Genomic DNA, 15,012 nt, shown 5'->3' with positions numbered 1-15,012 from the left:
CAGGGGAAACATGAAAAGCAGGGGGGGTGTTTATTCTAGTGTAAAGCGGGATGCAGAAACAGCAGAGGCAATGGGGGCATTCAGGATGTATTTTGTGTGCGATGCTAATGTGTCTGTGTGCCGAGGCAGCAGTCTTGCTTTACGAGCATGAATGTGTTGATTTGCGAGTGAGTGGGTAGTTGAGTCTAAGCTACCACAGAGTGGATGACAATTGGAGGGCAGTGCCTCACTGCAGCAGAGTAGCTTAGTCTTTAGTACTCCCAGGTCCATGTGTCTGGATGTGTGGTTGTAAAAAGAAGCTACATTAAGTCAAATCATTTAAGGAACTGTATCCATGTACACTGTAAACTAAGGCAGCTGAGCCCCGGCCGTCTTGTCCTTGTGCACTCTCTCAGGCAGAGAGGAAATTCATTAAATCTGAAGTGCAGGCCAAGCCCGACATCACCAGAGAAAAAGGATATTTTGTGCTTTGTCATTGTCTGCTGTGCTTTTCATCATATCTACTTACCTCATTTGGTGGATGGAAGTGGATAGCTGTAATTATCCTTATCTGTTAGATAAATATTAGATGTCATGGAGGGGTTTTAGTTATTAATCTGTGTATGTGCCAGAGACAGTGCTGTCTTTGCTGTGCCAGTTTTTATGTTTTCACCATACAGCAATGTTTTTGGTGGTTTTGAAACCTATCGGTGCACTCGGGGGTTTTTGTTTTTGTGGAGTTGCTCAGATTCTTCTAATTTCTCACCTCCCAGCAGAACAAGTTGATAACTGAAAACTTACCACATGCTTATCTCATGTTTCCAATGAAGGAAGATATCAATGATTCAAGAAATATGTCATCCAGGTCATGGGACTCAAGATAAAGGCAGGATGTTGGTTACATGGATTTGGTTTGTTAAGATGATGTTTGGAAGTTTTTTTTTTGCAGACATAAATCCATCCCAATGTTAGATGCCTTGAAGATTAAAGACTCAGAACATGGCGTCTTATTAAATAACATATTCCAAAATCTTATTACTTCATCCAGCGATTTTATCGGATAACAGAGAGCCCCCACTGGCGTTTCCGTCCTGTGCTGATGTAGTTACACCATCTTTTATTTTGAAGGACCCTGCTGATGATTAACAGTGGGTTTGTGCATTGTTGGCTCCTCAGATGACCTTGCTGGTTACTGACCTTGCAAAGGGTTGGCCACTTTCCAAGGCAATCTACCCTGAAAGTATGTCTTGGCCCACAGTGATGTTGCGCACTGATATACATCCAATCAGCTACATTTCTGTACTTGAATCCTCCTTAGTGCAAATGACATTTCACACAAAACCACACTTTGTGAACAGAACGCATCTAGACTAAGAACAGATCTGATAATTTTTAGTTTAGTTTAGTTTATTGTCATTCACTTCAATGAAAATTGTAGCACATAAAGAAAACAAAACAAGATTTGACAGAGTCTTATCATCATTGGACAGGTGTGAATAAACAGAGCAGTGATGGGGTCTGATGCCCACGGTTCACATAATGCATAGACTCCCACCATACACGGGGCCAACCTGATGCAGAGCTACCTAACCCCACCCAGAAGATAATCATAGGCTCGACGTCAGCCTTAAGCTGCTTAAGGCACCAGGCTGGTTGTGCTGAAGACATTCATAGTATAAGCTTCTTTCTATGTGTCTCACTCGGCTCTACCTGCCACAGAGTGCTTTGTCATTCCTGCTGTCTGATGTTTGGCGTCTTCACCTAAAGGTGGACATCAGAGCTCTGCTGCCCAGGTGGAGGGACCCTAACAGGAGGAGTTTTCACTGGAGGCCTCATTGGATGTTGCTGTGGTTGAATGATGGGCTGCTGTGAAGTTTCCCATTAGGCTCTGCCTCTATGAACACTCCTCATAATTCATGTCCAAAGACTACTGGATTTTAGAGCAGATCTGAGCCCGATCCTGGCTGACATCTACTTGCTGTGCTTCACCCTTTTCTGCGGGACGGTTGAAGGGGAGGAGGGCGACATGCCCACTCTGCCCAATCTCAACAGCCTGGGCAAGCTGTGCAGCTCCAGCCGCAGCCACGGTGTCGACCGAGTCCGGGTGAAACGCAAGAGCTCGGTCAAGCGCATGTCCGTCATCGAGGATGGACATGTGGCTGAGGTCCTGTACCTCATTCCCAAACTGTACATGGAGCAGCTGCCCTACCTCAACCCCAACGACTATTATCTAAGTGAGAGGCTGAACGATGTCGCTACAGGTAGGAGAGGGGAAGAGATGTATCTAGATTTGTCTATGTGAATATATGAAACACTTTTTTTCAACCGTATTCCTTTGCAGTGATCCTAGCTGGGGCTGACATGTAACTGTAACATCGGTCAGTTTTAGTTATGCTTGCTTTGTCAATCAGTGATAAAAACTGACCATTAAAATTGTGTTTTAATTTGGATTTAATGTTAGTTAATTTTTAACTCAAGGCATACCACCTGAAGTTGTTTTTTTATTATTTCTTTCTTCATTCTTTTCCCTCCACTCTCCCGCTATAAGTCATCTGTTAATACTGTGAGAAGCTGCTGTTTCAGTCCCCTGTTGCGGTTTGGCCACTCTGCTTTGCACTCTGTCTGCCCGTAGGTGTCTGAAAGTGAATTGATTAGTTGATGCTGAGCGATTACTTGATTTTAATTGGATGACAGTGAGTGATTACACTTCTTGAGGCTTTTCACATTTGACCTGTGTGCATGTGTGAAAGCTCCTATGCACAAGTTACACAACCATAACTACAAACGCCAAAAAGTTCTGCAAGAAATGTTTGCAAAAATCGGGAAATTAATCACCATGCTCTGCATAGTTATATAATGTAAACCCATATGCCAGGGCAGACCTGATGGACCATGCTACGCACCAGTACATGAGGAAGTGACTTGGTGGCTTACATCAGGATTACACCATGGGCATGAGGACAAATCTAGATTTTCCAACCTTATGTAGCTTCTGACTGGATGCCAGACACCGTAGTAAAATCATCATTGCTTGGCACTAAGTGTTGTTTGCAAATGCAACATCAGCAGCTCCTTCTATTTTAGAAGTAAAGTTTTATTTTGACATTTAGCCCTGGTTCAAGGGAGGTTTGTCTCTGCAAACTGACCCTGGGTCAAAGATCACAGAAGTCAAGGCTTATTGTAGCCCCTTCATTTCCTTGGTGACAGCTAGAATCAATCAGATAGTGACAGTGACAGTCCGTGGCTGCCATATTCAGTGGGTTCAGTAGAGGCCATGTCTGGGTCATTTCATTGCTGCTTTCAATTTTTGGGGGAGAAAAAAAAAGCTTCCATGACTCTTCTGAGAACCAGCACTGGAAAAACTTGTCTGGTGAATTCAAACTCACAAAGAAACAATATTCATCATTTAATCACCCTGAAGCTTTTATTACACATTGTTTGTGTTGAGACATGGCTGAAACATTGAATTTCCATTCGGTTCTGAGTAGGATGTAAATAACGCTACGCTATGTAAATACGCTACTAGCACACCATTGTAAATAATGCTACACTCCCAGTTAAGTGCTTTTGCTTATGAGTGGCTCTGGCTCTGACTTTGCTCTTCCAGTGACTATTTGATGTCACCACAAAGAAACTTTTCAGTGACAGTAGGCCAGCACCCCTTTCTTTCAAGCTTTCTGTGGGTTGTGGACAGGAAAACATGCTTTTATGTTTCACATTTTTGGAATTTGAAATGATTTTCTTTAATTTAGTGGTGAAGGTCCCTATGAAAACACATCTCTGAGTGTTCAGGGTAGCTGGAAAACAGGAATGTTAATGTTGTCGGGGTGTAATAGACTTTGAAGAAGTAAGCCCGGTAGCACAGGATTTCTGTTCAAAAGGTTCTCACTGTTTGTAACCCCTTTTAAAATAGTTGTTGAAGTGCTTGTCATTATCAAGAGACAGAAAGGCAGCTCTGCCTGCGCTCCAAAAGAGTTGAGAAGTTCATTCTGGATGTCAGTATTTCCTGATAGCCACGCTCTGTGTGTTGAATGTGTTGGATTTCTAAAAATTGGCAAACATCAGTCAGTGCATAGCATGTTTAGCTAAGAGTGTTAACTGTAGAGTATATTTTACACGTATTTCATGTGTTTGAGTGTGTGCATCCTTCAATCCTAATTCTAATCCATAGGATAACTACAGTATATCCACACAAACCATTGCTGTTTACTGTAAACGTAACCTTTTGCATTATAATGTCAATCTGCTTTACGACCAAAGGCGATAGCATATAACTGTAGATCAAATGACTTTTATTACCGTCTATGAAATGCGCATGCAATATGATAGACAGTGCTTAATGTTATTGATATGAGGTCTGTGCTGTCTAGCTCCCTGGCCAGGTTATTAATGGACAGTCAGACATGGATCATCCATAGGTGAGCCAGCCAGCTACAGTAGAAACCTTTCATCCATGGATAATAGGCTTTGCTACTCAGGAATTGCTCTTGGCAGGCCTTATGTGGCATGAATGTCCAGCAGCTCCTAAAGAGGCAAGATGATAATAGGTCCATTACATTCAGTGACAGGACATCTTTATGTTGGATTTAGCTATTAGTAGCCACCCTGTAAAACTCAAATTTTCTTAAGTAGATGGTTTTTGACCAAACCCAGCAGCTGGAAAACATGTCTTTTAAAAAAACACACACTCAAATCCCCCTCAATCAGACCCTCAGTCATAACGAACTCATGACATATTTCCCTCCCTTCATAATAAAAAAGGGCGGAGAACTGGAGAAACGTCCACTAACTATTTTTACCGTTTGCCTCACTGGCACGTTGCCCTTGCCTGATGAGAAGAAAACGCCCCTGTGGTATCTGATGCACATTGATGGGTATCCAGCAGGTGGCACAGTTGACGCTGCAGTGGATGAATGCATACTGAATGCATAATGTGCTGCATGCATCAGCAATTACAGAGGTGGTGCTGATGCATAACTACCCCCCTACACACACCCTGGCTGCCTCTCAGACATGGAAAGAAAGGCTGGGACACATGGAGCCATGACAGTGTGATCACCAAGATCTGCTGGTGTGACATGGCAGTTACTTCTGAAATCATATGTCATTTCATACATTGGATTGGAGGATTTTATTTGCTCTCCAAGAGGCGAATAAGGAGCTTTATCAACACGTAATATTATAGTGCACTGAATCTCTTAGTATTTGTAAATGAATCCATGAAATGAATGTATGTGGAGTAAATGAATGAGTGGTCACATAAGCAATCTGATCATGGCCATGCAAAACACCTAATGATATAGGCTAAAAACAGTGTTGCAACCATTCTTGTTTGTTTTTGCAACATTTTTATGATGAGGGTTGAAGTGACAGGGACCGTCAACCTCTCGGTCATCTCACAGGCATATGATATAAGAGCTAGTGTGTTGGCCAGGGTCAGACGGGAATATGCTCTCCCGTGCTCTCTGTAATTGGATTACAGAGGATCCACTAAAGATATTAATACAAAGCTCATGCTAGAAGCAGTGCGATTATTGGCAACTTAGGCTGTCACTCAAGGTGAGCTTGCTATTAGTGCATGATGATCTGTTTGACACTGTTGATGGAATCTGATGAGATAACCCCAATTTTCTATCATTCTTGAGAGCACTTGACATTCAAGCAGTGAATAATGTGTTCAGTGCATTTTTTAATCAACTTTTATTTATTGATTTTGGTGCTGTAACCACCTCTAGTTACTGTCACTAAAGACCAAATTTTTTTTTAGTATTCAGTCTTTGTCTCCATAACTTAATTTTTCCTGATTTAAAGGCTCTTTCTTTTTTTTTTTTTAAATTAATAGTCAAATACACTAATTTTTGTTGAATGTAATTGGCCTTTCAGCACAGCAGGCTAATTACTGTACTAGAGAAATTAATTAATCTCCGCTTGATGCCCTGTTGTAGCGATCCAAAGTCTATGTTGAGTTGTGTGTTGTGCAGTACAGTGATGTGGTAAAGGGTTATTCCAAGTTAAACTTAGCTTGTGAGTTCTTTAATCATAGCACATCGTACCATATGTAAGCAGAGTCAAACTGATGTGTTTTGAGAACAAAATGTTATAACTGGAAAAAAAAAAAAAGGAAAACGCCTGATGTAATAGACATATAAATATTAATGTACACACACACACACACACACACACACATGTAGGGGATTTGGGGTTAGTGATTTGGGTTGAACAGAGGCAGCAGCAGCAGCCACCACCTGGTTGCTGCAATGAGGAGGCGGCTGACACAACAGAGGGGCTGAGAAAGGGACTAGGAGGGGAAGAGGAGGGAGGAGGAGGAGGAGGAGTGGGCAGAGGAGGAGGAGGAGGAGAGGAATGGGAGGAAAGCAGGCAGTCAGGAGGCAAACCCCACGCTGTAACGGTGTTTTCGGGAAGAGAGCTTAGCAGCGCCTACACCTCTCTCTATCTTTCTCTCTCTCTCCTTCTCTCTCTCTTTTTCTCTCTCTCTCTCTCCCTCTCCCTATCCCCCCCCCCCCCTCTCTCTTCGTGGTGGCTCTTTATCGTCAGTCTTGACTCAAAAAAGGAGGTAGCAGCTCCTGTGTTGCCGGTGACCGTTTCTCAGAGCCTTTCCTGGTGCAGATTTACCTGGATTCCAATGGTCATGGTCAAAGAAAAAGGTATTTACATGCATCAGAGAGTGTGTGTGTGTGTGTGTGTGTGTGTGTGAGACGGGTATGTTTCTATGGGATGTGTTTTGCCTGTCGTGTTGTTGACTGACTGCACTGTGTGTAGAAGTGCAGCATGTCCAGTTGGATCTGCACTGTTGTGTCTGGCTGGTTGAATTAGCTCCAGTTTGACTGAATCCTCAGACTCTGATTTGCTTGATTTTAGATGTGTATAGGTACATGATGTAGTCACAGAAATATAGACACGATTTCCTTCATATGGGTGTGTGTTGCTTGGGAGAAGCATGACTAATGACACCGTATGATTGTGCATGTTCAACACAGCACATTCTCCCTATGTCAAAGACTTGAACATGCTACGCCCTTCTTGATAGTCCAGCAGCTGATGCTTTGGCTTGAAGCTTCATTTGGCAGCGTCTGGCTTTATGTAAATGTGTTTCCGAACAAAGCATCTGGCTTGTTGTGTAGCAGCGGGACACAAGATGTAAAATAGTCTTCTAGGATTGTGATGTGATAGCTCCCGGTGAACACAGTGTGGAGGCTGGGTAAAGAAGAAACGTGTAGGGAGGAAAAGTGGAGCACCGGTGTTGGGATCCACACTGCGCAGAGCTGTGGACCTGCACTCTCTGTCTCTCCCTCTCTCTCTCTCTCTCTTGCTCTGTCTGCAGCCGTTGCCATGGTTACCATCTAAAAGGTACACTCCATTGTTGTCAGCTGTGGCCTCATTCATAGTGTTGTGTCAAGAGAAAAAAAAAAAAGATGACTGTCTCCACCTATAGCCGAGGTCACCCAGCTGTGTGGGTTCGATTAGGTGAAGTCAGGGGGCCACGTTCCAGAGATATTAACATTCCCAGCATTTAGCAGGGTATGTTATTAGGTTGACCATTGTTTCTCAGTATGACTCACGGCAAGCAGCAACGTAGACTCTATTTTCTATACAAAAAGCTCACTGTTTAACATTATTCAGATCAGATGTGAGGTAGCAGCAGTGATCTTGCCTGGGGATAAAAATCAAGCACAAATACTAGATTGAAACAAAAAGTAACTCCTAGTAGCCTCAGTGTATAGGCCTATACATATCACTAAGACTTTATATGCTGTAATGGAAAAGGTAAAGTATTACATCACCTTCCAGCTTAGCTCATTGGACTGGAAATGAACATAAGAGTCATTAATCACAGTAATAAGTCGGTATACGTCATCCCCAGTAAGTGATGTACTCAAATCCCTAAGTAGTGAACCAGCCTGATATCACTGCTGTGTTTCAGTGGATGTTTTAGGGGTTAATCTTCCAGCTTGAGTTTGTGCTCTATGTGTGGGCATGTGATATTTTTGTGTTTTGTCTGAATATATTTCTATCACACACACACAAAAAAAATTCCAAATGTGAGCGTGTAGGTTTGTTTATGTATCTGACAGCGCATTGGTGGCTGGAGGCGGCGTCCAGCTCTTGGAGCCGTCCTCTTGATGTGGATTCGACAGGCCACAAAGAAAAAGGCCTTTGCCACTGAGTCCCCAGCGCTGGCAGAACACCCGTAACCTCTGGCTGCCACATGTTCATCTTCCACAATCCCTCTCCGAATGTTTTCCGACAGACTTAACCAGCTACCTCGCCTTCCGACTCTTGGGATTTGTTGGTGGCGGGGCGGCATGTCTGGGTTTGTTGTTCACATTTGGAGGCCCTCTAGTTTTTCGGTCCACTAAACAGAAAGCCGTGGGAATTTGCTTTTGCAACCTAAGATTTCATCTTGTATCCTGCAGGGATCTCATCTTGCAACCTGTCTGAGGCCAGGTGGGCTCTGTACCATCAGGTTGCACAGTTCAGAATGATGAATCATAATCAAGGGATTGCAGTGTTAGCTTTTCGAGTGTGTGTGCAGGCGGTTGTCCTATTTTCAAAGCCAAGAATACCCTTGAAACTGTTTGTAATTTATCGGGGCCATTTGTACCCAAGGCAGTCTGATCTTTTATCTTTACCTCGATGTAAACATGCATCTGAGATTTGTGCACAGTTGCACATCCAGTTGATTCATTCCTACACTTTCTCCTTTTCACATTGTCTGCATTAAATTGCATAAGAAGCCCTGCTGACTGCACTCTGTGAAATTAGATCATCGTCTTCACATGTATACGTCGGCTGCCTCGTGCATAGGAGCACCGACTCCCTGCGCTCCCTCTGCATTCACGATCTTAACGTTTTCTTTTGACATGAAAGTCCAGTGTCATGTGCCTCTGTAGCTGCCTAACGTGATTTTGCAGAGTGCTGCAGACAAACTGCAGTGGTGCCTCATCTTTGAAGCTTGCCAGTGTCTACCCCCTGAAAGAGGAGCTAAACCCTTTCACAGACATCAATGCAACACACTCTCTCATAGACACACACTGTTTGTACAGCTGGCACAGAGGACCAGAATATACAGATGAGATAAGTGGTCGGCCGGGTGAGAGACAGTCACTGACCTAAAATATGCAGGCTAAAACAACATGGTAGACATGAGAATCACATGAAAGGAACACAGACTGCAGCCATACATCAACAAACATCCTCCCTGTCTGGCATCAATCGGTTTGATTATCACAGGAAATACGACACAGCCCCAGTGTGGGGCCATAACGGGCCGCCATTCAGAGGCAACCAGCCAAGGCCTTCGCCAGCTCCACTTCTGCAAACACAATGACTTCTGCAGTTCATGAAGCCACCATTGTCTCCTCTCAGATAAGTGGCTGAACAGGAAGTCTCGCTCTCTCTGTTTATCAGCGTATTATTATTCTCGTGTACCTGCCCAACAACAAACGAGCCGCACTGTGGCGCTCAACCATTCAGAGCAGATCATTATTCCAAAACCCGTGCAGGTCCCTGAGGATTAGTTATTTAAGGTTGGGGGGCCTGGTGGAGGCCAATGGAGTTCTCCCCCCTCAATTTGTGCCCGCGTTTGATGTGCTTTGTCTGGGACACTGGTAGTGGGGCACAGGCTTGGGGAGGCGGTAAATACAGCCATACATATTCATGGAGGGGAGGGTTAAGAGCTTCTTGTTATGTCTGGGTGATGAAGAGCTCTGAAGAGCCCTCCCCCCAATGTGCACACACACACACGCACACACACACTCGTCAGATCAGGCTTTGGGATTTCATGGTGGGCATATTTTGTGCCCTTTGATATTCCAAACTGAATGGGTTGGGTATAGGAGTAAAAAGTGTGTGTGTGTGTGTGTGTGTGTGTGTGTGCTTTGTCGACACAGACACATTTGGAGCCAAAACTATTGGCATAGACGCTGGGAGTGGAGTTTACTCCATTTACCTCTCTCTTCATCTGTCCCTTTGTTTATCTTATCACACACACTCAAGCACGTGCACACATGCATACCGTTCAGACACACACATGCACACATACTCTCTCTCCTTTGGGGTTACTATCTGTCTGGAAACTCTTCTGTCTGTGACTCTTACAGTAACAAAGACAGCGAGCGACTGAATATTTTATTAGGCCTTTTCATCTTTGGTCTGTTGTTTAATTGAATCCCCCTCTCTCCCAAACTGCTAAACTATGGTTATACATTCCTCTGGGTGAATGGTAGGAAATGAAGGCAACAAAGTCTGAAGCTTCCTCAGCAAATCCCGCACTCTCTATCGATAGACCCAATCTTATTGTTATTTACCAGTGAGGCCAGGGCACATGTTACGGGAAAATCTGTCCTCAGGGGATTCAAGATGGCCTTCTTCACTTCCCTCCAGAGTATCATCTGCAGCCTTTATTATTGCCAACGCAGCTAGGCCCCTGCTTAAATGGGTGGGGGTGGGGGTGCTTGGGTGGGATGAAGGGGTGGAGAGTGCACTCCCCTTTCCTCTGTGCCTGGCTTTGGGATGCTCTACTGGTTATTGTTCCCTCTGCGCCATGGTTTTGTGTGCATGTGTGTGTGTGTGTGTGTGTGCATGTGTGTGTGTTCATTGTGTGTTTAGGCTCATATCAGTCACTTTATCCCCTGGTGATGAGGCAGGACAGATCACTCTGTCAGCACAGCCAACACATCCAGCCCAGAATGAGGAATGTGAGCACCAGTCGGAAAAATTGTGCTACTGTATATTTCACAGTAAGTTGCTCAGTGCTGAGGTTGCTTCGTGTACCGCATGCTTACGTATTTATAGCGTTATATAATATATATTCCAGCAAATCAAGCACCATTTTGCTGCCATCACAAGAATCCCTATAGAATCACTAATGCATTTATTTCAAACTCATGTTGCTGAGGTTAAATTACTTGGAGGCTTGCATTTGTAGACTTAGAGTCATAACTGTGGCAGCCTGCTAAACATTTGAGGGAGATTTCACTGATGGATGTTATATCCAAACAACTCCTATAAACGGTTCAATCTGAATCTTTCAACAAGTTTAACAGCCCTTTTTATGTGGCCTTTATATATAAAGAGTTCCCCTCTTGGTTTGATTTTGCCACATCTCACTCCCCCTGTGCAGCCACTGCTGAGGCAAACACAGCACATAACAGAGGAAGAGGCTGGAAGAACACATAGCGCTCACAGTCCAGTCCCATCCAAACCTCAGCTTTTCAGATCCTCTGCGCAAGGAATTCAAACATCTGTCTTGGATTTTTGTCAACCTGCTATGACGTTAGCAATGTTGACTTTTCCATCCTGGGTTGTCCCCACTGACGGCACAGCACAGTACTCAATGAAATGTTAAAAATAGTACGTCAGCAATAGAAACTGTTTCAAAGGGAAACTATTGGCATCAGAACAATAAAAAATATGTCCTTTGAAACTGCTTTTTTATTGATGTTGGATGATATAACTGTGTGTAATGTGAAAGATTTCTCTCATAGTGACAAACCCATAAAGAATTAGACATGTCCCTCAGGAGCTGATGGATACCAGAACAGCCGACGGGAGAGTTAATATTGGACTAAGATTCACTAAAGTCACCAGAGACAAGACTCAAAGTGAACACTGACGTCACTGCGTGTCAGCTGGAATCGACAAATTGTTGGCTTTACTACATCAAGTGATAAAATGTCAGGGTTGTGTTTGCAGCTTGTTGAATGTTATAAATAATTTTCTTAACTACTTCTTGGTTACTTTAAAAACATTAGAAGATGGGTTGTTTACTAAAAGAAAAGTGAAAGTATGCAGTGTTGGAAAGTTGAGCTTAGTGTCATGACTCTTAATCCCCATTGGACACATTAATCACAGTTTATTGAACTGATGTCTTATCTTTGATCTTTCTGTAGAGTTTACTGTATAGTGCATTGAGGGACATTTCTAATGTGCTCATTTTCTGTTGCGGCTCCAAATTGAGTGCTTTAGATTGAGGTGATAGCAAACCTGCTGATTTGTTCACAGCTCATCTGATCATGACTGCTTATTTCTTGCCCTGTAGATTTCTGAAGTCCGACCTGAGCAGAGGCTTTAACAAGTGCAGCCTTATCCTGACAAATAGAAATGATGCCTAAAACAGCAAGGTGTGTGCACAAGGCCTCAAATAACTTGTGAACTGGATGTTTTCGCCATGTGCAGTTACACAGATGGCCTCTGTTCTTTTATGGAGGTGCAATGTCACACACAGAGGTGCTGAGACTCAGTTCACTGTCACAGTAGTCTGGTTCACTCAGAGATGACTCATTGTCCTGCTGAGTGTGATCACATTTGAGACACCACAGAGACGGAGCTTCCCACCCCCACCCACACACCCCCTGCCTGCCCCCCAAACCCAGATTCTTTCCAGCCTCCCTCGTCCTCTTCTCCCACTGATTTTCACCATCTCAGCTTTCTCACTTTTTATTCTCAGTCCAAATTATGAATAGACTAATGCTCTCTGAGTTGTGTCCACACGGATTGACGAAGGACATTTCAGACTGCCCCTAGAGGACGAATCACAGAGGTGTCTCATTAAAAAAAAAAGAATGCTTTGAAGACTGGGCTTTCTCACGAATCTGATTTGGCTACAACATAACAATCTCTCTCAATATCAGACAGCCACTGCGACTCTAGAAGTGAGATGCAGGCGAGGCCAAGTCATCAATAATCCAGTGTAATGTCTCTCTTAGCTGGGCCATCGATTGGTCATAATGCTATTTCTGTTCCTTTTGGTGGTGTCTTATTTTAGCCTTGCAGACTAATAATTCAGTGCAGAGCAGAAGGAGCAGAGATCCTTTAATGTGTATTCTTGTTGTGCGTGCGTGCATGTTTATGTCCGTGTGTGTCTTTGTTTGAAAAAGAGACAGAAAGAGGAAATGAGCGGATGAAAGAGAGAGGCTGCCTTCATAGTTAAAGCTCCTGAATGTGAAATAATCTGCTGGTTTCAGAATAGCTGATAAGCTGTGTGCAGTGCGGCACTGCAGCAGTGTTTACGCCCCATACAGTCATGCTGGATAAATGTCTGTCTATGTCTAAGACCAACTTTTAACTGAGGAGGGCCACAGACTGACACGGCTCTAAACAGCACTGGATAATGCTTTTAGAGATAAAACAAGTTGATAATAGCTTCTCTGTCCTGTGTAATTATGATGGTTGTCAAAATACTCCCATTAAGAAAGTGATGTCTACATTTTTCCTCATACAGTACATCTCTGCACTACTGAAACCAGAGTAGTTTTATGGATCTGCCCAAAAAATGTTCATGGTTCCCAAGTGATGGAGCCCGCCGACTTTTGTGACCCCTGGATTTTTTTCTCCAACATGAGGTTGACATTTGCAGCTTGTTAATGGTTTGACATGGCCATGAAATTTGGTTCAGATATTCTATTCCAGATTATTTATAATCACTTTGTTCATCTGTCCATTTAATGTTTGATCAAAACTAACATTAGAATGATATTTTTCAGTGATAAAACACTAAACCAAGACTGTAAACATTCCATGAACAATACTTTATGACAGTAGGCCTATAGTGTATACTGTAGCTCAAGAGAACACAATTATGCTGTTTTATTCAATGTTTTTGGTACCTTGATACACCCGTAAACTAAAGTTGTTTATCATCAAACTGTCTTTTCATAAATGGTGACAAAGAAGTGGGATAGATGAGTGCCGGGAATATACACAGTCACGGACAGGAAATGGACCATAAATTTAAATGATATTTTCCTTGAAGATGAAAGTACAAGAAAAATAAAGTAGTGAGTGACAGAGATTTCATCAATACCCTTTTAACGTGCCATTTACAAAGCCCTGCTCCCCTCAGCATTTTGGCTGTCCATCCTTCACTGATCAAGGCAGACTATATTTAGGCTGTTGCTCTCTAGAGAGCCTATCTGGGACGTGAACCCCAAGTTGTGCTGTTCTGCTTAATGTTGTTGGTTTTTTTTTTTTTACCCTGACAGGCTCTCAGCAGTTGTTCTTTATCTCTGGTGTCTGTGTGATGTTGCAGATTCAGGTCCTTGTGCAAAGCATGTCCTCGGATAAACACATCCTTCAAAAAAAAAGAAAGAAAGAAAAGAGGCAGTGTTACAGATATTGCACTGACTGCTATATCCAGCGACCATGATGACTCATCAACATTACAATTCAATAGTAATACTAATGTCTCCTCTCTTGCAGTGGCTCATGCGCAGGATACACACCACCACCCATCAGAGAAACCCTTGATTCAGTGCTACAAGTGTGGGGAACCATGTAAGGGTGAGGTGCTGCGGGTGCAGAACAAGCACTTCCACCTTAAGTGCTTCACCTGTAAAGGTATGGTGCCACAGCTGTTGATGAATGAAAATATGAATGAAGCTGCAATAATGGTAATTGGACATTTATTTTGTAATGGAATATCTGAAGTTGAATGGGTTTCACTTGCACTGCTTGTGAAGCTCAGGCTTACGCTGTACTTGATCACCCTACTAATATGACGAAAAAATCTTTTGTAAATGAGTAAACATGTTTAGAATTTAAAAATGAGCCATCAGACAGTTTAGACAGTAGTTTGTTTTACTGAATAGAAGGAGAATGTGGGAGTTGCGCTAAAATTGGCAGCAATGTGTGAAGTTTTAAAATTCATTGCTGTTCTGATATTGTCAAGTCAAGTCAAGTCAAGTCATCATTTATTTGTATAGCACGTTTAAAACGACAGCAGTCGACCAAAGTGCTGCACATAGGAGGGTAGACAGTTAGATAAAACAACAATAATAAGTTAGTGCAGCAGCAACAATAATAAGTTAGTAACATCAGTGGCAGCTGATACAATAGATGTAAAACAAAGTACGACAAAGCATGACATTTGCTTGCTTTCATTCAGTTAATGGTGAACATATGATCCACCTCTGGGATGTGTGTATGGCTGTATGATAGTTGGGTAGAGAGACTGACGTGTCTTAAGATGAAATGCAAGTTAATAATTTATTTTTCCAAGGCTGTGCCAAAAAG

General features: G+C 43.0%; 1 protein-coding gene across 21 annotated transcripts in view; it reads left to right on the top strand.

Moving 5' to 3' along the window:
* The window catches only part of ablim1a (actin binding LIM protein 1a), a 39,014-nt gene that overhangs the window by 4,145 nt on the left and 19,857 nt on the right, over nt 1–15,012 (top strand). For 14 of the 21 annotated variants that reach the window (XR_015037775.1, XR_015037773.1, XR_015037771.1 and 11 more), the window contains exons 1-2: nt 1,700–2,240; nt 14,200–14,337. Coding sequence is in view for 17 of the 21 variants with exons in the window: in XM_085800632.1 (XP_085656758.1) it covers nt 2,006–2,240; nt 14,200–14,337 (373 nt within the window). In the remaining 4 variants the exon portion in view is untranslated. Of the gene's footprint in view, nt 1–6; nt 2,241–6,365; nt 6,645–14,199; nt 14,338–15,012 lie in introns of those variants that run through there. The other 7 variants (XM_085800623.1, XM_085800617.1, XM_085800619.1 and 4 more) reach the window with 4 other exon arrangements.

Source organism: Trachurus japonicus, chromosome 15 (genome assembly GCF_045865225.1).
Source record: "Trachurus japonicus isolate A0001 chromosome 15, Traja_1.0".
Classification (NCBI taxonomy): Eukaryota; Metazoa; Chordata; class Actinopteri; order Carangiformes; family Carangidae; genus Trachurus; species Trachurus japonicus.
Note: the sequence above shows the minus strand (reverse complement) of the source record. Positions and strands in the feature narration are given on the sequence as shown.